The following is a 25,529-nucleotide window of genomic DNA, read 5'->3' on the forward strand; positions in this document are numbered from 1 at the left end:
GGGCCACTTTCGGCTCAAATTGTGATGATTAAAATTAGAACTCGTAAAAGTTTAAGATAACTGATTCAAAAGACGTTATCTTAGATCTGCTTGCCATCAAAATAAGCTTGTATCTAAAACTGGAATTGATGAAAGAAATCTGTAATAAAATTAATTATTTTTTTAAATGATGAGACCATTGTTTTTAACTATGGCAAGAAATGATCTTCGTTGTTATTTAAGTTTGCTTGTAGACCTGAGCTTCTCAGTGTGTCTGATGCCAAGAGGAGCTGAGTACTTACATTTGATGCGTGACAAGCCCATGGGTAGATGGACTCTCTCTGCATGAGACCACATGAAACAGTCAGGATGGATCCCAAAATGAGGCCAAGGCTTTTGAGGCTTACAGACCTCTACAAACTAAACCTGCAGATTTTGAACTCAAAGCAAACACAGCCATAGAGTCTGTGCTTTTCCCCACAACTTTGGTCCAAAGTAGCTTATAACTTGGCAGCGCACTACTTCTGAATTCATGCAGGCTATTCACACTGATTTCACAATGAGATAGTTGTGAAAAATCCAGAAGACACGGCACAGAAAAACTAAACAAACCTGGTCTGAGCTTCATGGAGCTTCTCTCAGATTCTGTGGGACCTTTGGTGTTAAAAATTCCAGAATATTTTCTGCTGACAAAATTATTTTATCCCTTTTAAAAATGGCACTTTCTATCCTTCCAAAGATCAGATTCTCTTTTTTCGGCCTTAAATAATTCTACACAAGAAAACTTACAAGAGCAGAATTTTGTGTACAAAGCTGGGAGTTACTGATCAAGATACAACCTTGCAGTCTAATGACTGTGTCTCTTTCTTAAAACAAAACAAAGTGGAAAAAGCTTTTTGGAGCTGGACTTTCAACTGAGACATTTTTCCCTTATAAGTTTATGATTGTTCTCTGCTTTATTATATTTAAATAAATAAACGCAGAGAAGTGTGTTCATTTTTCTGAAGAGGTTCCTTCAGCTGGAGCTAGAGAATCAAAACATAAAACCTAGAGAAAGATCAGACATCATTAGAACCTGGGATAGCGAGGAATGGTGACTGTATAGCAAGTTACAATGTGTTAGTCTAAGTCCTAACACTAAGCACTAAATAAGCTCAGTAGCTTTTAGGAGGTTTCTTTACTATGTCTTTCTAGGTCAGCAACTGCAAATAATACTTATAAAAAAATAGAAAAGTGATTAGTTCTGTGCATCAGTTACAGATCGCAGAAAACTGGTTGTCTGCTGATCAAAGCCTGGGAATTTCTGGCACAGTGAATAGCAGCTGGGCAAAGAACTGTGCTTAGAAACTATGCTTACGATACTTTAAACATCATTTACTTTCAAAAAAAGTGCAAGTCATTGTGCTGACAGCATTAATTGAAGAGTAAAAATAGCATCCTCAGGAGCTATCGCTATTAGCTCACATACACACAGAAGTATTTTAAGTACAGCTTATTCTTTCAAAGATTAAAATAGCATATACAAGCCTTCTTTTTATATTTCTTTTTCCATAAAAGTTAGTAGCCTAATAAATGACAAATGGAAAAGATCTTGAACTTTAAAAATAACTTGGTATCAAGAGCATTAGAGCAAGGGAAAACTGCATCAGCAGGTGTCACTGCAGGCTCCAAAACCAGCGTCAATTTCCAAGGAAGGTTGTAATTAAAACCTTTTTTATATTAGACGTGCATTAGGTCTCTTTCTCATAGACAGCAAGAATGAGTGGAAATGAACCTGCCGTAACTTAGGATTTCAAACCGTGTTAACATTTTCCATGTGCAGGACTTGTTTGCACTGGGCATGTAAGCGGAACCATGCTCCCGTGGTGGCGTACCTGCTGCACGCCGGCGCTGACAAGGAGATCCTCACAAAGAAAGGAGAACGGCCAGTGCAGTTAACATCAAAGAGAGAGATACGGAAGATGTTGGGAGGTAAACCTCTTGGCTATGCGATATGATCATCAAAGACTGCAGTAAAAGGCTGCTTAAAGCACTTACGTTCCTTTATTTTGCATGTGAAGATACTGTGTTTCGGTTTTAGTAACAACTGTCACTTGATTTCTAGAGTTTACTTGGTAAGAAATCAAAAGTTAAAGAAATGAGGATTACCAACAAGTTCCATATCTAGATAGCCAAACTTTTATTCTCAACACTGAAAAATTAGAACTGTGTTTTGAAAAATGCCATGATTAAACCAGTGACAGACAGAGACAGCTTCCTATTTTCAAAAGGGCAAAAGGAGAAAATATCTCAAATTCGTATGAAGTCCCTATATGAGCAACACCTAATGTTCCCGATGCTCTATGGAGCTTAGACACTGTGTTGGGTAAACAGAAAATTAGCACCCCAGAGAAATAGCTCATTAAAGGATATCAGTGGAGCATTTTTATCCTGTTTTGTAACTGTTGGAGCGGAGTAGAGTTGCTGCTAGAGGTGATAAGTAATTTGAAATGTGGTCGATTAACAACCTCTTTCTTCCCCTTTGTATTCCCTTGCTTGTTTTTGTTTTCATTATAGTCTCCCAGCTGCTGAACTGGTAATGTTTCAGCTCTCTCAGTACTGCATGTTCTTTTGCCTTTATCCCCTGTCTTAATATCGAACAGCACGTTACCCTTTGTTTTTCATTGCCTTATACATTATGAAGACGACAGCATTATACCACCAGAGACCATGTTACAACCTCCTGGCTACGGATTAAACCAAACCAAACCAAAAGTCCTGCAGCGTTTAGAAGGAAGTAGCATCCCCAGAACTGCTGGAATCAGACTCTGCTTGTGTGTTTATTGCAACACCTCAGCACGGTTCTGTTTACTGTAGAAAAAAGGTGTAGTGATTGATTCATCTTTGATCCTGTGATGCTTTTAACAGTCCACTCCTTCCTATTAAAAAAAAAAAAAAAAAAAAAAAGGCCCACAGTGCAATAGCAGTACTTCTTTTCGTCCTCGGATCAGTCATGGAGAATGTTGTTTTTGTTTGTTTTACAGTGGAAGATGATGAACTCCCAGACTTAAAGAAAGATTCAGATCTGCCGATCATCCCTAATTATCTGGCCAACCCACCTTTCCCTTACATCTATAACACTATGAGTACCAGCATTCCAGACCCTGCCGTGAATGGGAGTGTCTCACGCTCAGAATCGCAAGATGCCGACTCCTCATCCTTACCTGATGTGGAGACGTACCCGCACTCACCGTTACAGCACGGGAACACTGCTCCCGTGGCGGCTGGTAACGGAGGCGTGCCGCCACTGCCCAGAGGGTGCACGGGGCCACCACCCCCAAAACACGGCCTTCAGAGGGGTCCCGTCTACCAGGGATCTGTGTCTTGGAGCAGGAGTCCCTCTGCGCCAGCTGGAGCAAATCAGTCGGTGCCTCAGCCAGAGAACGGCTCCTGCGGGCGGCCCGTGCCAGCATTTCAGCCGGTTTTCTTCACAGGAGCTTTTCCACTTAATATGCAAGGTAACGGTAAAAGTCTCTTCTCACTTTGTCTTGGAGCTTCTGCCACCTTGGACAGTGCAGATAGCCTAAGCTGGGTTACACGTGTTCACAGCACTTCTAGGGATTTTTTGGGTTCCCACGTGCAGGCATTCAGGAAACATTTGAAGGGAATTAAAGAGGCAGATATCCTGTTTCTGCTGAACTCTTATTAAAATATTGATGAAAACATTTGCTATTTGTCTCAAAAGCTATAAAAGCGTACAGACACCAGGGTAATCTAATTTCCTCAATAGCATACTCCAAGCTTCAAATAAAGAATGTGAGTACGCGGCTGGTGAGCTCAAGAGAGAACCTCACATGGCGCAATCTGCAGCCCTGAGTCTCTTCTGTGATCTGCAGGTAAACGCTGCCTGCCCAGAGAGGGAAATGTGGAATTTCAGTTTCAGTTCAGAATTTCATTCTTGAAATAAAAAGGTGTTCTGATGCCATGAATTAACAATGAGAAGTTAACTGATGACCAAAAGAATCAAAAAACAATAAAAGCAATCTTGGATTGCTCAGGAAATCGATAACCAGTATAATCTGCTTTTAAGTTGGCTTCAATCCAGTAACATGAGTATTCATGCAAAGGTTCATACATGTGTACACGCACTGTATTAGCTTTGCAATGATTTTTTTCCCATAGGTTGATGAAAGTCAATCTAATGGAAATTGTGGTCATCAAGTCCAGCTGTTTGCTTTCTGAGGATTCTTGCATTGTTAGAAATGTTAAGCTTGTTAGAAACAAGCTTAATCGAACATAGAAAGATTTAAAACTTAGTATAGAGAGATCTTTTCCAATTCCTATATACATCTGCCTATTAATGTGCCTTTTTATTTCTAATAGAACTGGTGCTTAAAGTTAGAATACAAAACCCTAACCTTAGAGAAAATGACTTCATTGAAATTGAACTGGACAGACAAGAACTGACCTATAAGGAACTGCTCCAAGTGAGCTGCCGTGAGCTGGGTGTTAACCCCGAGCATGTACAGAAGATCAGAAAATTACCAAATACAATGTTAAGAAAGGTAAGAACTCTAAATTTTGAAGTGCAGTAACTAATAAAAAAGGTTTTTAGGTTACCGTTAAAGAGGAGTAATTTGTTGTTCATCTTCATAGGCCCATGTTGCAAAAAAAAAAAAAAAAAAACAAAAAACAAAAGCAAACCACCGTGAAAACCCTCCCTACAGCTTGCAGCACTCAGCAGTTACTTGGTTTTTCTTTTTTTTTAGCAAAAGGCTCTTAAAGTTTCTTCATCATTTCCTTTCATAAACATTTGGTGTCAAGCCTAATTAATATCTGATTACTACATTCTGAAGTTCAGTGCAATGCCACAGCACTGTGACTTGCCACAGCATTTAAAAGCCCGCAGTTCTCAGCTGAGTTCTGCTGGTTCAGCAAGGACTGTACTTTCAGTGAAAGGAGTTTCAGAATTATTCCAAGTGCAGATCTCTGAATGTAACTGTTTTTTCACTGCCATGACATTTACCTGTGCAGCAAACTGAAACCAGACCTGCTGACCAGTTTTACCAATTCCCCGCTGACCTTTCTTTCACTCTCAAATCCCTCTGGAGCATTGCTGGCGTCAGTCATGGAGCTGATCTGATTAGTACCAGATTACCAGACTCCACTGCACTGCATCTTCACTCACTATGAGATGACTTATTTGCTAGACAAGAACTGGGGGGAAAAAAAAAAAAAAAAAGACATAAGCGATTCTGTCACTTGCCCACGTAGGTGGCTGTTGAAGGGACAGTTTTTATTTCCAGCTCTGATTACTCCAGGCTCTCTGGGTAGGACTGCAGGACACTTCCTGTTCCTTGAGGTGACATAAAACTAATTCTGTTTAATGCTGTTTAGCAGCAGAGCGCTGCTGCAGAGGGGATCAGAGCTCAGGCCCGTGCTGCGGGAGGGTGTCTTCCATCGCTCTCCAAAGCCAGCGCTGCGGGGGGGTGGTGGGCTGCTCTGGAGGAAGGTGGGTGCAGGACCTTGGGTAGAGGTGAGAATCAATCCATGAGCTTCTAAGAATTGCCAAGGGGGAAAGAAAAGAGGAGTTGGGGGTGGCAGGCATGGATCTTTACAAGTGTAATTCCACTAATCACTTGCACTCGCCTCCTTAAAATAGACTTGAGTAGCTGAATAGGATCTCGGAATAAATACAGGATGCACCCGGATGTCCGCTTTCCAGTTTACTGTAAAGAATTGTTGTATTTATGGATAAATACATACCTTGTGTTAGTATGAGCCTATTTTAACTTACCTCTGCAAAACTGAACTGACAGTTTATCACCTAACAACTTACTGTATTTATTTAAAGGACAAAGATGTTGCAAGGCTACAGGATTTCCAAGAACTGGAGCTTGTTCTAACAGTAAGCGACAAAAACTTACTTTTCAGAGTCCCAGCACTTTCTGAACGGAGCGGTTATAACAAGAAGGCATCAGAACTGACATATTAATTGTTCAAAGAATAAAACAAAGGATTTGTATCTCTCATGTAAAATTACATTTGAAATACAGTATCTATAAGGGCTAATGATGTTAAAAAAATCTATTTTGTTAACCTTGAAATAAACTAAAGTTATGCACAGTTACAGCCTCTAGGTAATCTAAGAGTAACGAGTCTGATATGAAAGTAGCTCGATGCAAAGGAAGTATAGATAGAACTATCTGTTAATGCAAGACTTCTCCATACAAAAATCTTGAAATAGTGTAGAGTTAGCAGCTCTCAGGGAAAGGCTTACCTTAAACTGTTCTAATAGTTTGTTTGCTATGAAATAGCAGAGGTACTCAAGCTAAAGAACCTGCCATGAAACCATTTGATATTTGAACTGAGTCCATTACCATTAATGTTCACTTTTTAGATCCTGTATTTTAAGCTGTATATTTAGAAAGAAAAAAACCAGAAGGGTTTAAATCTGTGGAAGAAGCACAAAACTATGTCTTGTATAAATACTATCAAGTGACTTATTACCTGTGATTTCTTAATCCCTGTTTACACTTTTCCCTATTTCTCAGGTTGAAAACAAGAAGTGATAGTAATTATCTAAATCATAAATATGCTCTCGACCAAAATCCCTTTTATTGTTGTCTGTCAATATACAGTATTGACATGTGCAATTTAAAATACTATTTTTGTTACTGTATTGAAAACACGTTTCTCCAATGCTGCTTTAATTTCCCCTTTTAAAAGCACAACAATTGTAATTTAATTTCCTTTTACCTCCATTCCTGAGAAAGATCTCATCTTGAAACTTCAGGGTTGCCTGTGTAAAAAGAAACTAGTGAAAGCCCAGGGTTTTCTGGGCTGATATTAACTCTTAATGTTCCTATGCAATGTATTTTCTTTTTTTTCCAATTACTTGTGTCTACTTGCATTACTTACTATATAAAAAAAAAAAATCACTTTTCCTGTTAACGTTCAGAATTAGACTACTTTGCTATGAATTTCGGGAATAAATAAATTGAAAAGTATTTAAGAGCTGGGTTTTATCTAATTATTTATGATTTTGGTATTTACTCAGTCATCTGTGTTTGAGGAAGACTTCCATTCTGGTAGCCTAACTAAAAGTAGCATGAATTAGATGAATGAACTAAAGAGATCTAACAAGCAAACAGAACACAGCAAGCTGGACTGAATTGCCCAGAGTTTCTTCATTTTCCCCCTTTCTCCTCCCCAGTTTCTTTGGAAACTACAGCAACCAAAGTACTTTGTGGTCTTGTTGTCTAAGAATTCCCAGCCCAAGTTAGCTGTACATGGTATCTGATGTGTAAATGGGATTTATAGCACTAGCACGCTGAGCAGGGAGCCACCCAAACGAGCTGGAGGAGACTCTGAGGAGAGGACGGGATGGTGAGCTCTTGCCACTCTAGTACTTCCTCTGACTGGAGTCAGGAATCCACCACAGACCCGTCTCCTTTCTTGGAGGCTGCGGCAGGTAAAGACGTTCGTTCTTCCCCTGCAGTGAGAGCAGGCACCTGTATTACAGCTCACACAGCTGGTGCCCAGACTGACCCCTGCTCTCTCCCGTCCAGCGAGGAGCTCTGTGCACGGGCAAGCAGCTGCAGCGACTGGGCGCACAAGAGGGAGCCCTCGCCCAGTCCGCTGTCCTGTGTTCACCTGGAAGCACAGATCCATGCAAACACCCCAATTTCCTGTCTGCTAATTAACTAGACTGAAGCTCAGCTCCCAAAGCTAAGAGTAGAACATTATGTCACAACAAAACATCCTCTTCTGAAAGGGCTGGAGGTCAGATGTGGTCCGAGTCATCTATTTTTTACACCAAAGTGCTGGTGGTGTATTAACTTCTGTATAATGGAATAATAAAATTGTTGTTCCTCATACCCCATGTTGTCTATTGCATTCTCCGTGGCACACAGAACAGACAGGGTTTCGGCAGCAGCTCTCTCAATGCCAGATAAATCCATGCAGGTCCCAGGCTGAACCAGTCGGACCTACTAGAGGAAAGCTCAGCTGCTGGGTGGGCGACTTCACCACCACCCTGCTTATCCTGCACAGATGCTGATCACTGTCTATGCATTCAGAAGAATATTTTTATACCTTCTGCAGTTTATACATAGAAGATACTATTAACACTCCTAACAAGCTGATCAGTGTAGAATCATTACATTATGGTGTATGATAAATAATTCATTACTTTGTGCTCTGCTCTAAAATGTCAAATGAATGCTTGGCTGCAGATTCTTGTTTCTATTTAAGAAGTATTATTTGTAAGAATTAATAAATTATTATTTTTGTCATCTCAATCTTGTTCTGAACTTTACTTCTGGAAAAACACAGAAACTTCTTGCTGGGTAGGTTTCTAGAGTGCTTGGTGGAATAAGTGAACAACTAAAGCAAAAGATGTTCTGTCAGATTCTAGCAGCAGATACTGTTTAAAGACGGTCCTCCCTTTATCGGAGGAGACTTGGTTATCAAAAATAATGTAGATATTTATCTCCTGCAAAATAAATCACATATTATGTCAAGTGGTGAAGTGTTGAATGAGATAAATTATATACACATCTGCTCAGCATGCATGTTCAGCTTCAGTGGGAACTTGCTCACAGTGACTTCATACGTAAGCGAGAGAGCAAAATGATAATACTGTGCCAATCACGGCCCTGCAGGCTTATGCGGGGTCTACTAAATTAACAGAACTTGTGTAGTTGATGATTTCTATTAAGCCATCTGTAGGTTTAGTTCTAAATATACCCTACTCCTAATTCTGATGCTGAAGAGGAATTTTATACTAACGTTGCAGGGCAAAGTCCTGGGGGAGCTCACAGCCCTAAAACTACCTTGTCCTGGGGAAATACTGACAGGAACAGGTTGGAACCACTCAGACATTACACATTACTTTTCAGCTGAGTCACTACTTAACCAGGCCTGTCTTTCCACTTCAAAACCAATTATTCCTTATGCAGAAAACACACAAGACAGGTGTATTTTGTACCATTAGTATAATTTACTAATTATAAACCTGAATACAGTACATATTGCCCTGTGGTACATGATCTTGGCAGAATGTTTGGCATTCTTTGGGAAAAAAAAGCATATAATAAAATACTTTATGAATATAGAAAATATTTAAAAATATAAAATTCACTTTCTGGTCCTTATAATTGTAAAATACTTTGTTCACATATCACAAGTTTAGTCTACTACAAAACCAGTTTTGTAAATTACAGTACATTCACAAGTCACTTTTGTGGCAAGTCAGTAATGTTAAAAAAAACCCCAAACCAAAAACCCATGAGGTCTTCTCTTCATGCTAGTCCAGCATCTTTGGCCATACTGTAGAAAATACCTTTGGATGCTATAAGGTTTGCAGGTGTATCGAATTCAGCTATGGTTCCACTGTCTAGAACAAGAACCCTGTGCAAAACAAAAGGCGTGTGGGGGGAAGTTATGTCAGAGAATTCCTCACAAGAAATGTGATATCCCTTTCTATGACAAAAGCTGCTCTAATCTTTGCCTTGCCTTTGTTTTGCTCAATTATTTTCACACATTGAAAGACATCAGATGATAAACATTCTCCCTGAGCTGCTGTTTGATTTAAAAAGGTACAGGACAGTCACTATTTCCCAGGGGGAAAAAAAAAGAAAAAGTGTCACACTGGTAGCTCTGGAATTGAAAACATAGTCCCAGAAAGCCAAGGAGATAAAAGCTCACGAAGTACAGTAATATATTTTAAAGTAATTAATATGACATGATGTTAGTGAACAAGATACAGCAGCTGCTAGTTAAAGATGGAACTACAAGCTTGCTGACAGCACCATTAACGCAACTGGGGAGTATGTCTTGCGCAGCTCTGGTTAATAAATATAGAATGTGTTTCTTACGCCAAAAGAAGCAAAGTCGGGTCTGGATATTCTAGGATTATATGGCTTAAACATCATTGCTTACATACTACCTGACAAGAGCATCAGTGTGACTATCTAGAGACAAACCAGACCCTTCCAATCTCTAACATTCTGTGATTCTGTGATTCTAAGTGCTTCACACACCCAATAAACCAGTGAGTATCCCGTCCACAGACCATTAAGAGATTTTTACCTTGTGTAATCCATGATTGTGTTCAGCCTGTGTGCTATTGTCAGCACCGTGCAGTCTTCAAATTGGGTCCTAATTGTCATCTGGATAAGATCATCCGTCTCGAGATCGATGGCTGCTGTTGCTTCGTCGAGGATCAAGATTCTTGTCTTGCGAAGCAGCGCTCTCGCCAGACAGACGAGTTGTCTTTGGCCAACGCTGCCAACAGAGACAGGGTTTCACAAACGAGGCCCCACTGCCCTGAGCTCCCCACCGCTCAGCATCTCTTGTGCTAGAGCAGATCACTCATCAGGTACAGGTACCCAATGAATAAAACACTATTTAGCAAACAGCCTGGTCTGTCAGTCCTAGAGCTGATAATTACACATTGCAGCATTACTCGGCTAGTTTTAGCGTATGTGGTCACTTACTGCCTGACCCAGTACCGACAGACCCACCAAACGTCCCCTGTCCATCACTGTGACAAAAGCCAGCGGAACTAATGATTGCAACACTTCTGGCCTGAGCTTTCAGAAACACAGCTGTAACAACACTAAGCATACACACACACACACACAAAAAAAAAAAAAAAAAAGGAAAAAATAATGTTCTGAAGCTCTCAGTCCTTTCTGATATTAAAAAAAATTAAATCCGGGCAGCCCATGCTTCCTCCCCTGCTGCAACAGCACCCCAGACACAGCCTCTGTCCGAGTGTCTGTGTGGGATGGGGAAGGAGCTGAATATTCACCATGTACATAATCTGGTCCCACCACAGCCTCAGAAGCCCTTCCTACCAACCTGTGTTCAAGGGACCACCTATTCCTAACACCCTGTCATCCTGACCCTTCTTTCTCTACTGGTAAGCCAGGATTTTGGTTTGGGAGAAATCCTTCCCAGGAGCAAAGAAGAACCAGCTCATTCGCGGCAGAGGCAGAAGAGCAGGCAAATGTTCGCGCCTTGGTGGTCTTCTTGAAACATGAAAAGGTGAATGATTTAATTTCAGACACACCAGACTGCAGTGTAAACCTGTGCTCAAGTGTGACTGTTACAGCCGAATGAAAGCTCAGTGTATGTTTCTTGTCCAAGCACTCCTCACCTCAGATTTTCTCCACCTTCTGAGCATTCATAGTCCAACGTGGATGGCTGGCTGCTGACAAACCTCTTCAGATGAGACAGTTCAAGAGCTTTCCATATTTCTTCATCTGAATAGTTACTGAATGGATCCAAGTTCATCCTCAGTGTTCCAGAAAACAGAACAGGATCCTGGATATAAATCCAACTTTCATTAGACAAGTGCTTTCGCTGTTTTAAGTACAGATATTAAAATGAGTTATTGCTTTGAAGTCTCCATTGCATTGCAGGCAGGCCACCTCCCAATCCTATCCTCTCTGAAAATACATTACGTTATACACACTTAAAACTCAAGTTCCAACTGTAAAGATGTTCTATCTTAAATCGTCTTTTGTCACCCAGCATCAGCTTACAAGGTGGCAGAACAAAACCACTTAAAGCAGAAGTAGTTTGTTTTTCTGAAATAATTTTGAGTGTAACAAAGCATTTCCCTCTGTGGATAAACCATTATTTATGGTTTGCTAAGCTGTTAGAGATCCTTCCTTTACTGAGATACACAGAAACTCTACCTGAGGAATAATTGTTAGCCGCGATCGAAGGTCATGGAGACCAATCTCTGAAATTTTCACACCATCAATTTTAATTTCCCCTTTTGCAGCTTCCAGGATCCTAAACAGACAGAGCGTCATGGAAGACTTCCCTGCTCCGGTTCTGCCAACAATTCCAATCTACAACAAATCACAGGTATAACAGCAAAGCACATAGTTAAAACCAAAACAAAACCCAGCAAATAAACCTCCAAACAAATCCCCAAGATTCCTCCAAGAGGTGGGTTGATGACCCCGGCGGTGTGACCACCCCGGCAGCGCGGAACCCAGCGGGTTCCTCTACTCACTGGAGGCGCAGAGCAAAGTTCTAGCAAAGACATACAGCTGGTAACTCACCTTTTCTCCACCATGCACTTGGAGGTTTAGACCCTTCAGCACTAGATCCAGGCCCTTCCTGTATCTCACTGAATAATTCACAAACTCCAGCTCTCCCTTGGATGGCCAGTCTTCTGGGGGACTCTTGCCCTCAATGATCCAGGGAGCCTAAGGAAAACAGAAATTCCTCATATAGGGTGAAGAAAAAAATAATTCAAACTCAGACAAAAATATTAACATTTGTGGGTTACTAGAAAGATATGTGATAAATCAAATACATTTACAGTAATGGGGGGAAAACATGGGTTATTACATATCCACACATTTTAGTCTTGGTTGTAAAGTTTACAGGAAAAAAAAAAAAGTCTGAGCATACAGGGCCAGATCCTCAATGGATATAAATTTACCTGTTTTCCATTAACTTTAATAGAACAGTGCCCATTTAATGCCAGCTCAAGTTCTGGCTTATAACACATATCACGTATCTTGTCTAGATTCCTTTTAGCTTCCAGATTAAATGCTTGATCTCCAGAACCATACACTGCTGCTCTCCTCAGAGCCTCCATTTCCTAATTCTTAGTCTCCCGTCACGTACACAGGGCTCACAAAACCCAGTGTGTCCACAGAGCAGCACATTTCCCAGCATAGCTCCATCTGCCACCTTTAAAAGTCTTTGGCAACAACGGTAGATGTCTGGATGACTTTCCTGGCTTAGGCAGTACAGTGTTCCTAGAGATGTTCATCTCTCATGGGAGACAAGGACTGATTAAACAGAAATACCATTGAAAACGTGTGCATAGCCTGGTAATCGTACTGCAGCTGCGCTCACTGGGCAGGATTGCAGCACCATCCACGCAGGTAGGACGATGCATCTAACACTTCAAACCCAATGGGAGTGATATTCTGATGGTGAATCTCATCTCTGTTGTGCTATGGGCACTCACAGTAGCTGAATATGAGATGCTAAGCACAAGGCTGCATGGCAGCAGTAATAATTTGGAGCTGTGACAGCATAAATTACAGTTCAGAGCGTGACATTTGTTCAGGTTAAATGATAACGCTCTCAGAGCAGGAACTGTCTCTCAAGAGTCTAAAGAAAGACCGTGTAAATGTGTGCATTAAGATTTTGCCACGCTTTTTGGTGAGCATGCTTGATGCTTGGTAGCTGACCTCTGTTTCAGTTTCTGAATACTCTTTTATTCTTTCAACAGCCACAATGTTAGTTTCAAGTTCAGAAGTCATTCGGACCATCCAATTCAGAGACAAGGTCACCTTGGAGAAGACAAGGAACAAACCATCACCCACAGAGGACCAACAAATGTAACAGTAATAACAACAAAACCAGCCACTGCTATTAAGACATGGATTCACGTTAATATTACAAATGGAATAATTACCTTTGCATTTACATTAATAGAGTTACTGGGACATGAAGTCTACAGATAATCAGGTGCTCACATGAAGAAGCATATGCCTCCCACAATGATTTAACAAATGGCCCTCTCAAAAAAGTTGTTTGGAAGTCATTGCCCTAGGTGTGGGTCTCACTGGAAAATTGCTAACAGCAATCCTGCACACTCATGGTTATCTAAAAAGCTTCTGGCAAAAGAGAGGCCATTAAATCCACTAAGCTGCCCGCAGCTTGGGTGAGCACAGTTCATCTTGCCTATCTACGAATCCCGCCGATGTGCCTGGATGCGCCTGCTGACTACCTGGACACACTGACGTGCGATGTAGCAGGCATGATGCAGGACTCGTTAAGCCCATGCTGCTCAAATGACCTATTCTTGGTGGGTGCATGTGCCACTTCCTGAGCTCCCTGCACGTTGCCACTGGGGATACTGGGGTGCAGCACAACCTTGATACTCCCAGAGTGCCCTGAAATCCTACTGCATGGGGGCTTGCTGACAGTGTGTCAGCATTCAGTGTAAATCTCTGCTTTTTCCAGGTGTCCCACAACTCATCAGCTTTAACAGATGCTTAAATAATTGCTAATATATCCATACCATCTACAAAAATGCAAACCCATGAATGAACAGAAAGCTACAATACATACCTGTAATGCATAAGATACTGAAAGTCCTACCAAGCCAGCATTCAGGCTGTTTCTACCAATCACAGCAAAAAGGGCAGAAAAAAGGACAATACAGTTCCCCACAAATTCAACTCGAATGCCCAGCCACCTGGTAAAAAGGCAGACATAAGCAGAGTGGTAAATAGCTGCTTGGACCAGTTATGAAAACACAGGATTATCTAAGTGGGAACAAGAAGCTATATGCCTTTCTACCTGTTTGATATTATGCCAGCATAGTAACTCTTCTGATTTTCATCCATCTTCATATCACTGATGTCTACAAAGGACTTTGCTCTTCTATAGGCTCTGATGACGCTGGCCCCCGATACTGTTTCTGAGAAGTGTGAGTAGATGGGAGACCTGCTCACAGACTCCAGACGCTTCAGCTGGCGAGAGGTAGCTACATAGAATCGCTGCAAATTTTTTGAGAGAATCGAAAGGTACATTAACTATTTTTTCTTGTAATTAACAGCGAAGAAATTTGTAGGTTAAGGATTTAAAGGAGATTGCTACTGATGCACTTCGACCCTCCAAAATATTCTCTATAATTAAGAATTTCAAGAAAGTTATCTTTGCTTCATTCCGTAACAGGGTATTGGGTCACTGCAATTTCTATAGAAAGTAGAATTTATCTATGTCCCTTTAAATGTAGTTAATATAGCCTAACAAAATTAATCCATTTGAAGGAGCTTCATTTTCTAAGAAAATGAAACATGAATTTGCACCTCCGTTATCAGGTCTCTATTTATGGTTTATAAAATAAGCTTCATTTTTGCTCAGAAGTCAATAAAATTGATGCTTTCTATTTTCAGCATTTTAACTCCTCACCACATTAAAAACTTGTCAATGTGTCAAATATATGAACACTTCAATATATTGAAGTGCCCTGCAGCTCTGTCTCTAGCAGTAGGCTTACTTGTTATTACTTAAAGGCAAAAAAAAAGGTTATGCCTATTTATTTCATGACCACATTTCACAAGACATTTTTTTCTGAGAGAAGTAAATCATGTTTTGTTTACATAAACATGTAGTTACTTCAGATATTTAATTTTTCCCCAAAATTCATGTTGTTTTTCCTAAAAAGAAAGACAAATGATGGAATAAGAGTCATTGCAATGGTAGTCAGATATTTTTCAGTTACCTGAACAAAGTAGTACACAATTGCAAGTGGAACTATAACCACGGCGAAGAGCGGAGTACTTGCTATAATCACAATCATCGTCGATAAAGAGGTGAAGAAAGTTCCAAGGAACATCAAGACAGACGGTGGGATTACTTCATCGATCACATAGATGTCCTTTGAGAAGCGGTTGATGATCCGGCCGGTTGGGGTGGTGTCGTAGAAGGACTGCGGGGTGTGAAATTTGTTCTCCAGCAGAGCAGCGTGGAGCGTCCGGGCTGCATTAATGCCGCCTATGGCCAGGGTGAAGGAGCTGATGAACACCAGGAGGCCTGACAGGTGAGGAGAGGACACGTTAACCAGTGAACGTGATGTTCCCAATTCACAGCTCTTTGACTCTCAGCAGTTTCTGATGTGCTAGAAGCTGTTTTTGCTTTATTCCCTGTCCACCCTCCTCTTACCATGCCCATCAGCACACGGCATTGCGGTTGCTGCTGCCTAAGGCACAGGAACACGTCCTGCAGGATTTCACCATCCCGTCCACGTAAGACAGATGTGCAAACATCCTCCCCCTGCTTTCGGCAAGCTTCCATGAAGTCCTAATGCTACAACTTCACCCCAACCCTTCAGTCGCTCCTGCACCTAAGTTATCATGTTTTCTCTCCAACTTACCTCTCAAGCTTCCACCTGTTCAACCCCATCCAAGGGCTTCACAACAAAATTAGAAATGTTGGGCTGAGCTCAGACTTTGTAGCTCCGGGTTACATTACTCCCCTTGCTTAGGATAGGATTTGGGGGGCAATTTTGGGCCACCACCATGGCTTTCCCATCTAATTCCTTTTTACTAAACATTCAGACCTCAGGATTTTATCTGGTCTCACCTTGCAAGAGGCCCAAGGCAGCATAGACGCCGATTCGCATGGTTGTGTTTTGCTGAGTCCCGTTGATCACTGGCTCGTTGGTCCAGTCACTGAGCCACACGTTGGCCCCGATAGCAGCAGCATTTTGACAGCAATACAGGAAACATATCACTAAAGAAAGGAGAGGGCCGACAGCCTTCACGTATTGCCAGACCACCGTTAGCTTTACCTGCAAGATCACACAGAAGCTGGTTTGTAGAACTTACACAAGCAGGAGTTTAGACAGAAGAAGAGGAAAAAAAATTCTTCAGCAGAGGAACAGCTAGGTTCAGAACTTCCCAACCTCTAACATACCATGGAGAACAGTTCATCTGCCTGGGCTCCATGTCAGGGAGAGGATTTTCAAATCAGAAACTTCTCTGAAATATTATTTTCCTCCATTTTGAGGGGCTATATTTTATTATTTTTGTGGAGTTTTAGTTTTTAAGACTATGTCAGAGGGGGAGAAAAAAAAGAAAGAAAAGAGGCTGGTCAAAGACCAGCAAAGGATCGGTAAAAGAACAGGAGCCAAGATTCTCAGGCAAAGAAGCAATTTGGCAGGCGTAGCGAGCTCAGGACTACTTTAAATGGCCTATTTAAGGAACAGTGCTGAATATGCCTCCATTCCGGTGTCTTTACAGCAGCTTACATGAGGTACCAAACGCTAGTGCATCCAACAGGAACATACACAGATGATGGTTGTGGCAAAAAGTAAAGACGCCATCTCCAAGGTGGTGCAAAAAGGCAGAAAAGCAAAGAGACAGAGACTCAGGACAAAACTCAGTCTCTAAAAAAGCATAAGCAGTAATTAAAAGAACAAGTGGTGTTGATTAGGGATTCTGAAAGCTAAAATAACCCCCAGGAACAGTTAATTACATGTCTGTGCCATGGACCATGTACACCAGACTAAACAGGACACACAGAGCCTTCTGATGTGGAGGGAAGGGGCTTTATTTAACAAAGTCTCCCTGCTCCCATTCCATCCACTGCCCCTTTCTGTCCCTTTCTTTTACTTTTGTATTCCCATCTTGTATGTTTTTCCTTCTCTCCTCCTTTTCCCTGTTCCCATTTCACTCCCCAGCCCTGCTCGGGGCAAGTACAGCCCCTTTGAGCCTATGAGCATAAAACGCTCTCGAGGATGGGGTGGTGGGTATCACTTAGAACAGATCCCCTGGCACACAGCAGCCAGCTGGCTTGGATCCCATCGCTGCAGCTCATCAAATAGCCAGTGCTGCTGCTGGACTCAACGGCAGCCAAACAGTTTAAAGACCAAGAGTGTTGAAAGCTCTGCAGTGCAAAGTCAGGGCTGACGGAGTGCTGTGCTATGTGGTATCAGGTGACTGTGGCAGGAGCTGGAATGAATTTTTTATTTTTTCTCCTTTTTTTTTTTTTTCCTGTTAAGTACATAGCCCTTGCCAGGTGCAGAAACCTCTGCCAAAATCCCAAATCTGAATGATCAGTGGCCACTAGAGTAATGCCTAAAGCCTGCAGTCATGATTTATACAACACATCTAACAGAACTGGATCAAATGTAAAAATGAAAATTATTTTTAGAAACACAAAAAAAAATTGGAAAAAGGGAGGGGGGAATCAAACCATACCGTTCCCGTTTCAATGGTTTCAGCCTGAATAAGTTTCTCGTTAGGATTTTTTCTTGGCAGAGGAGGCTCTGCTGGCTTCTTTTCACAGACTCTTCGTTTCGTTGACATTTTGTTGGGACATTCTCCTCCCTCAGAAGATATTACACTAAGTTCCCTAGTCAAAACAAAAGAATCATTAGGAGAAAAAGGGCATATTGTGGCAGTACTACGGCAAGACTGGGATGCAGCAGATTGGACTTATTCCCAGCTCCTCCACTCAGTTCCCATGCCAGCCTCCCTCACAGCTATGGGTGCTCGTACCCATCCCTCTGAATGTTCAGTGATGTTCAGTGATGCCAGAAATACGGCTCCTAACACAGGCTGTGGCAGGGCCTGGCCTTTAGAGGCTTCATTGCAAGACAGATGTTTCAAAGCTAACCTTTGAGCTTCTCTGTTTTCATATCAACACTGGCTGGACACCATCCAAGGGTATGATTACGAAAACTCTTAAAGATTTCCAAGATTCCCAATGGAAAGGTGCAATGCAAAGGGTTTACTTATCACGCAGTTGGCAGTTCAGTGTTGTGTGGGTAAATACATACAGTGGTGTTACCTGAGAACCAGAGTTGCTTTAAGAAATTGGTTCAGTTCAGATTAAAAAGAGGATTATAGGAACAGGTGTTTGAACATTCTTTGAATGTTCTTTCACATTTATTTTCAAAGAGACACAAAACCAATTTATTGATAAGAGGAAACTAAGGAAACTAAAGCCCAGACTGAGAGGCAGTATGTGACTAACATCCTTCAGATGTGCTTCACCCCAGACACAGACGATAAACACAAGAGGACCTCGTGTTTACCTAAGAAACTGTTTGCGGACCTCGTTCGTCACTGGTTCATTATCTGCCAGGTCGGTGTGGATGCTGAGGGTGTCTTCAGCCAGCAGGACTTCTTCCTCCTCTAGCACTGCAAGAGAAGATGACATTTCAGATTTTTCTGGTGAATAAAGCAGAAAGCACAGAAAAAGGTGGCTGTACAAAGCAAGAGTCATGAAAAACAATACCACAGCAGGAAAATCATAGTGCATGAACTCCCCCATCGTTTTGCTTACATCCCTCCTGTGCATCAGTTCTCCTCACTAAATTGCAAAGATCTTGTGAGGCAGTGTGGCTGCCAAAGGCATTTACATCACATTCTTTTAGCGCATCAGGAATGTTAAGTAACAGCATTATACTTGGTTCTAGCTAAATTCATGTATAGGGCATGCTCTAGGCATGATCTTGGGATGGAGGAGTCACATCAGAAACTACTGCAAGCTGCTGCTGTTGCTAGAAGATGTCATATATGTTCCTCTCTGCCTGTGTGGAGAGAAGCAGCGCTGCAATCAAAGAGCGTGGGAACACTGTCACACAGAGGAAACATTTACCCAAATGCTTTAATCTTGTATCGTTTTATCAGAATCAAACTCAGCTGACAAGTAACCCAGGATTAAAATGTCATTTGAACTTTGCTATATGAAAAAAACAACAACATATAAACAGAAAAAAAGCAGAAGAAGCAGGGGACGCTTTATATAGAGAAAATAGCTGTAATCTCATTGACAGAAAAAAACCCCATGTTTTAAGAAAAAGCAATACTATACCAGTTGGTTCATCCTCTTCGATGTCTTCATCAAGTGCATAATTTCGCAGGAATTCTGCAAAGGCTTTGTTTTGTTTCAGAAGGTCTTGGTAAGATCCCATTTCAGAGATTTTGCCATCTACCAGGACAACTATATGGTCTACCTGAGGCAGGAAGCTGATGCCGTGGGTCACCAGAATTCGGGTCTGGATAGGGAAAAAGAGAAAAAACCCACATCTCTCAGTTGTCACTGCAGGGACTAACACCAATCAGCAAAATTAAGACTACCACATTTTTGGGACAGGGAGTTAATTATCGTGTCAAGGTGAAATGCCAGGGGAAATGCACTGTCCTTGTTATCTTGGAAATATGTAGATGAACTTACTGTGCTTCCTGCTGCATGCTGATAAAACCACAGAAGGACGTAAACCAGGGATTTATCATTCTCCCTTTCCCTTATGCTGGTTTTCTTTGCAGCCCTTCCCTTTTGAGCTCTAAGACAGTCTGAGAAGATCATAACATGACTAGAAGGGGAAGCAAATTTGGTTGTGTACTGCCAAAGACTGCTGTAAAATCAGGAAGCCGCTACAACTTCCTCACTGCACTGCCGCCGAATAACAACAAGCAATACTAAGCTGACAACAAGTTTCTGCAAACGTCTTGGTTTTGGAGATCTCATAGTAGGGATTTTAAAAGACAAAGCAGGTTTCTGCCTCTACATGTTCTGGCTAGATCACATTGCTTCTGGGCATGCCTAAACCACAGCTCACTGCAGAGCCTGTGCTGTGGGGAAAAGGTGCCCACATTGCCAATTAAACACAAATTCAGGAATGATTCAGCACTCAGCCTTGGTGGTGAAATAGCTTTGCTGTTACCCATCCGTGTTTTGGAGTTTGTGTGCATTTCTAAGAGGATTTAAATGCCAGCTTACTTTTCCTTTAAGCACCCCCTCTGGACCAATAACTTTGTCAAAGATGTGCTTCGCAACGTGCGAGTCCACAGCAGAGAGAGGATCATCCAACAGGTAAATGTCAGAGTTGCTGTACACCGCACGAGCAAGGCTCACGCGCTGCCTCTGGCCACCTGAGAGGTTGATGCCCTGAAGGGAAAAAGGGGAGAAGAAAACACATCATACAACTCGGTTCCAACAACAGCTACGACTTTTTATGGCTCTCACCCAGCCAAACATACGGATGCTAAACTGAAACATGAGACGCTGAAGAGAGTAACTCACTCCGAGCCAGAGACGGGAACGGAACGCCTCTAAATCTGTTCACTGCCAAACCTCCACTCACCCAGCAATCTGGAGCCGGAATAAGCCTCTTGCTTCGTAAGCTCCTAAAGGGAGCTGTTAAAATGTAAAACTATAAAAAGAAAGACTGCCATCCAGGATGTAAAATGCAAACACTCAAAGCAGGGCTGTTGCACCTGGAAGATGTTCCACATCTCTCATCTTACACACGAATCCACACATCCACCCCACTTCGTGATATCCACCTTGAATTTAGTGGCCTATGAAAAAACCCTCTCTGTTGGTAATCACAGATGTAAAAGTTACTCATTAAAATGAGGTGTTAAGGGATGATCACATCACTTTTTCACTTGACGCACACCATATGTTCCCTCCCTTTTCATCCCTACAGGAAAAGGAAGGACTTTACGTATTCTGGACAGATGCACCTTCACAATTGGACGACAAATGGAGGATGCTCTGATCTTCCAGGGCTAGCTGTGCAATTATACAGCACAGTACAAACACATGCTTAAAGTTAGGAAAAAGTTTAAGTCCAACTGCCTTTCACAAAGCTGCCCTGCACGTTCCAGGGTTGACTGTAGCAGGGATTCCATTGTAAAGATCAAACCAAACCAGGTGCTGACTGTACAGCATTCTCTCTGTAGCTAGACAGAACAGGAATCACCAAGCAGCTCTGATTTGAAAAAAAAAAAAAAAATATATATATACCTTCTCTCCTATCTCAGTCTGATCTCCTCCTGGCAGCACTTCCAGGTCAGTTTTTAAAGCACAGGCCTCCAGGATATTTTGGTATTTCTGTTCATTCAGAGCTTGGCCAAACAAAATGTTATCTTTCAGCGTGGCATTCTGGATCCAGGCTTGTTGAGGCACATAAGCAACAGAGCCCTAGAATGAGGAGGGAGAAAGGAAACTTTCGACTTGTAACAAACAGCAATCCATGTTTACAACTGTGATTAAGATCTGCAGCACATAGATACAGCTCCTGCTTGATATACATTCACATTATACATATACCTGTGCTAATTGCTGATGTATTGTTGATAGAATCAAGAAAGTAATTTAATATAAAACACAACTGAATGGGTGAGGGCAAACCCAAATAAACATGCAGAGAAGCTGGCTTAGGAGCAAACACAATTCCCTCTCCAGCCTGATGTACCTTATAAGCAATGGCAGGCATAAGCAGCATGTTTCCATGCCATCGTTAAACGGTTTCATAAACAATACCAACCTTCACAGCCACTTCTCCTTCCAGCTTTTCCATTTCACCCAGGAGAGCAGACACCAGAGAAGACTTCCCACAGCCAACATGGCCAACAACGGCAACCAAAGCACCACTGGGGACCAACAGATCTATACTGTGGAGGAAACAGGCTGGAAATTAATTAAACATTAGTTTACTAAAGACATTATGGGTCTTCAAACCAGAGCTGAAATATACAGTGGCAAATCAGCCTGACCTCAGCCTGACCGGATAGAGTAAGTATAGCTTGGTCACTGGTCTTCTCCCCATCTTGTGTACGATCAACTGTAACCAGAACTGTAGGAGTAAATGGAAACTCAGCATTCATCTATCTTAAATCAGTAGGATTGGTAGCAAGGCTCCTAAGAGCTTTGCTGTGTCTTATCAGTCCACAAGCAAATCAAAAATAGGGTTAATAAGTGTTTTGAAAAGGAGTCAGTCTTCCAGAAGTCTTTTGGGTTTTGTTTTTAAAATCAAGAGCAATTGTACAAAACCAGTGGGTGAACACATCCCATCTAAAAATGTTCAAACCATATTTCCAGTGCTAGTAAATTTGGTTCACAACGACTAAGAAAACCAAAACTTTCCCAGTTAAAATCCTTCACTGTTTTCCCCACTATGTTCTTAACGGTACTGCTTTAGGTCCTGGTTTTGAAGGTGAACTGATACAGAAATGACTGATGGACAGTCTCTGAGTTTCTAGGCACAGGTGGCTAGCAATTGAAGCTGGACACGATGGTTCTTTCTGAAATAAACCCCAGAACACTGATCAGCCTACCTGCAGGTTTGGTTGCCTGAACCAAACTGGCTCCTTTGAACCCTAAGCCTCTTACTTGCAGGTTATCCATGTTAACACAGTACACTCAGCACAGGAGCATGGGCTCCTTAGACTGAGAATTCTAAGAATACTTAGCAGGTTTCTGTGATTTTGATCTGGCAACAAGTATAACATAAGGAAATATATGCTTCCAGGTGAATTTTGTTTGTATCCATTCAAACAAGTAAATGAGCAAAACATGTACCCTCGTAGTCTGGAAATGGCTATTTTATGCTAGTTGCTGTGGAGTTAAAGCCTTACAGCGCTGTTCTGTAAAGCCTAAATACCACGAGGCATGAGGATCAGCTCGATGTTTTAAAGACAGAAGAGATGCACATATGAGATGTGTGGAAACAACCTCTTCCAGAAGTCAGCCTGCAGATACTACCAGACATCTTTCAAACAGACCTCCCAGGAGCCAGAAACCAGGAAGCAGGTAGATGTTGTACTGCAATTGCACAAAGAAATCTTACTCTTTCAAAGATGGTTTAAGCTCCTTTCCCCAGCTGAACGTTGCATTTGTTACTCTGATGGCATTGCCTGTATGACAAAAACACAACAATAGAGAAGGCAGGAAAGGTATGACACAGAGTAGTACAGCTGAGAGACTGGCAAACTGAGGAATCTTTATTCATGGGTGTTTCACGTACGCTGCAGTTCCCTTTTCTACTGGCATGGGAAGCACAGTCTCATGACTGTGGGTCACAAGACAGGCTTGTTCAGAGTGAAAATAACTGATCACAGCTTAAGCTATAGACTGTGAGCTCACAAACCTATGGAGCTGAGAAGCTGTCCTGCTTCACCCTGCCCCAGTGGGGCTAGTCCCGACATCTGCTGCTCAGAATCCCTGCACAACTCTTAGCACAGCTCTGCTCAAGAAGCCACTTTCAAGTCAGTAGGAGACCACTGCATGCTGCTGACTTTGATGTATCAGATTAAATTTGCCTCTGCGCAGCATTTTGCTCGCCACTTAACAAGTTACAGATCTGCAGGCTTTCTTCACCTCCCGGTGGGGTGGTGTGTGACAGTAATTGCACAACAGCCACACAGCCATCCCTCCTCCTCCACCGCATCGCACACAAGAGGTTTCAAACCACAGCATCATCAAAGCACGTTACATGAGAAAACATTTTTTTGAGACCACCTGGTTGGCTCATTTGTTTTGGGATACAGAAGAAATCCACACTGTTTACAATGTTCTTGAGCATTTGTGCAGTGCAAAAGGTTTGAGCAGGTCTTGCTGTCCCTCATCAGCAGACGCACTTCATGATTCAGTGCTGTCAGCATCCAGTACACTGCAGGTGCAACCTCAACCCCAATAACTCAGCTCAAAGCTCAAAAACATAGCCAGAAACTTTCATAATTTCCACATAGCCTGAACAACAAACACATACTTTTCAAATAAGTAGCTTATTTTTTTAAAAAAACGAATATTATTGTTGTTATTTTCTTTTTTGGTTTTTTTTTCATAACTCAAAACAGTCCAAAAACAATACAAGATGGTTTTTTTATCAGCATAATTTAGAAAAATACTGGTGTCTTTACCTGGTTCAATTACTTTTGTTTCCACACAATTTGGATCAAGTTCATCATGACACAGGAACTGCTGAATTCTCTTTAGGGAAACGCTTGTCTAAGAAAAGAGCGCGGCGTTATTTTATCATTCTTTCAATGGGGATTTAATGCTCTCACTACTGAAAAAGCAAGCATGCAGAATGGCTTAATCTTTCACCCCATGGGCTTCCTGCACAGTGACTCATTCTTCCCCTGCAATCAGTCTTACGCTGAAATTCAAGCTTTTAACTGTGAAATTTCTCAGACCAAGATGAGTTCATCTGAGCAAAGCAAAATTCACAGACAAGCTCACTCAGAAGGTGTCAGGCTTTCCAATACAGGGCAGCAGCACAGAAAGGATATTAGAAAGAAAACCAACTAACAGGCAGATGCAAGGGATCTCAGCCTTCCAGAAATCAGGGACATGTGGGGTTCTTTTTGTTTCAAGTTGTTCATAACAGCTTAGGCACCCGATCCTTCTTACCTGCGCAATGTTGCTGATGACTTGTGGAAGCATATTGAGCGGAAACTTTAAAATGTTAAACAAGGAGAGGGAGACAAAAGCCTTTTCTGCATCCAGGATGTTTTTCTCATCCACCGAGACGTACACAGCAAATGTCGTCAATGCTACCTGAAAGCCAGAAAGTGAGTTTACTGCGAGACATATGTAATATTTTGACATTTTCAAAAGCAGCCAAGCCTGATAGGCACCTTTGAAATAAAAGTATCAACAACAAAATTGGGCAAATTCTCTGTTTCTGACCTTTTCCACATGCTTTAAGAATGACAAGTCACACAAACAAGTTGATACAAAAAAGGGCAGGCAGGAGGAGATAACTTTTGGATTACCAATGGCTGCATTTAGTTGAACTGGGAGATTCCAGAGGTGAATACAGAACTCGGGTAAATAAAAACGAGAAGCGGTTATCTGGCTGTGGTTTGGCTGCATTTCCAACTCCACCCAAACAAATTTTCCCATTGTAAACTGCAGGCTAAGCAAACAGGACAGACTAATCAATAGGAAAAGGACTAAAATCCAAATTATTTGCTGGTTCACTGTGCGACAGGGACCATCCGCTGTGGAGGGACCATCCTATGCAGTCAACTAACGGTGAGCAGAAATGGGAATGTGGATTTGAGGAAGTGCATTAACTTTAAGGAAACATGAAAGAGGCAGGATCTCGAGGCCGTTAAGAATACTTCTGCAGGGTTGGGCCTTTGATCTCGAGAGCAGTTGGCTAGGAATATTTTTGACAAAGCACTTATCTGAACATTTTTACGCACCAAAAGCAAAACCCTTTCTGTAAAAGGGATCACAGTGCAATGAAGTGGAAAATAGAGGGA

At 41.8% G+C, this 25,529-nt stretch overlaps 2 protein-coding genes across 2 annotated transcripts in view; one reads left to right on the forward strand and one right to left on the reverse strand.

Moving 5' to 3' along the window:
• Window positions 1–1,801: 1,801 nt before the first annotated feature.
• Window positions 1,802–6,082, forward strand: LOC104467011 (ankyrin repeat domain-containing protein 40-like; the record flags this gene model as incomplete). The annotated part of the gene is made up of 4 exons (XM_010080614.1): window positions 1,802–1,950; window positions 3,003–3,476; window positions 4,342–4,523; window positions 5,813–6,082. Coding segments are annotated over 4 exons (946 nt in total), but the record flags the coding sequence as incomplete, so codon positions are not given.
• A 2,869-nt stretch (window positions 6,083–8,951) lies between these two features.
• The window catches only part of ABCC3 (ATP-binding cassette, sub-family C (CFTR/MRP), member 3), a 27,232-nt gene continuing 10,654 nt past the window's right edge, over window positions 8,952–25,529 (reverse strand). Inside the window, exons 7-25 of the mRNA XM_010080613.1 lie at window positions 24,670–24,816; window positions 24,177–24,264; window positions 23,105–23,171; window positions 21,803–21,929; window positions 21,280–21,456; window positions 20,248–20,415; window positions 19,339–19,522; window positions 18,557–18,662; window positions 17,718–17,871; window positions 16,099–16,306; window positions 15,239–15,549; window positions 14,311–14,510; window positions 14,080–14,206; window positions 13,194–13,295; window positions 12,045–12,191; window positions 11,670–11,828; window positions 11,126–11,292; window positions 10,054–10,248; window positions 8,952–9,372 (exon numbers count right to left, since the gene is read on the reverse strand). Of these exons, the coding sequence (XP_010078915.1) occupies window positions 9,264–9,372; window positions 10,054–10,248; window positions 11,126–11,292; window positions 11,670–11,828; window positions 12,045–12,191; window positions 13,194–13,295; window positions 14,080–14,206; window positions 14,311–14,510; window positions 15,239–15,549; window positions 16,099–16,306; window positions 17,718–17,871; window positions 18,557–18,662; window positions 19,339–19,522; window positions 20,248–20,415; window positions 21,280–21,456; window positions 21,803–21,929; window positions 23,105–23,171; window positions 24,177–24,264; window positions 24,670–24,816 (2,943 nt within the window). The 3' untranslated portion in view covers window positions 8,952–9,263. The remainder of the gene's footprint in view (window positions 9,373–10,053; window positions 10,249–11,125; window positions 11,293–11,669; window positions 11,829–12,044; window positions 12,192–13,193; window positions 13,296–14,079; window positions 14,207–14,310; window positions 14,511–15,238; window positions 15,550–16,098; window positions 16,307–17,717; window positions 17,872–18,556; window positions 18,663–19,338; window positions 19,523–20,247; window positions 20,416–21,279; window positions 21,457–21,802; window positions 21,930–23,104; window positions 23,172–24,176; window positions 24,265–24,669; window positions 24,817–25,529) is intronic.

This window comes from Pterocles gutturalis, unplaced genomic scaffold (assembly GCF_000699245.1).
Source record: "Pterocles gutturalis isolate BGI_N339 unplaced genomic scaffold, ASM69924v1 scaffold25319, whole genome shotgun sequence".
In the NCBI taxonomy this organism is placed as follows: Eukaryota; Metazoa; Chordata; class Aves; order Pterocliformes; family Pteroclidae; genus Pterocles; species Pterocles gutturalis.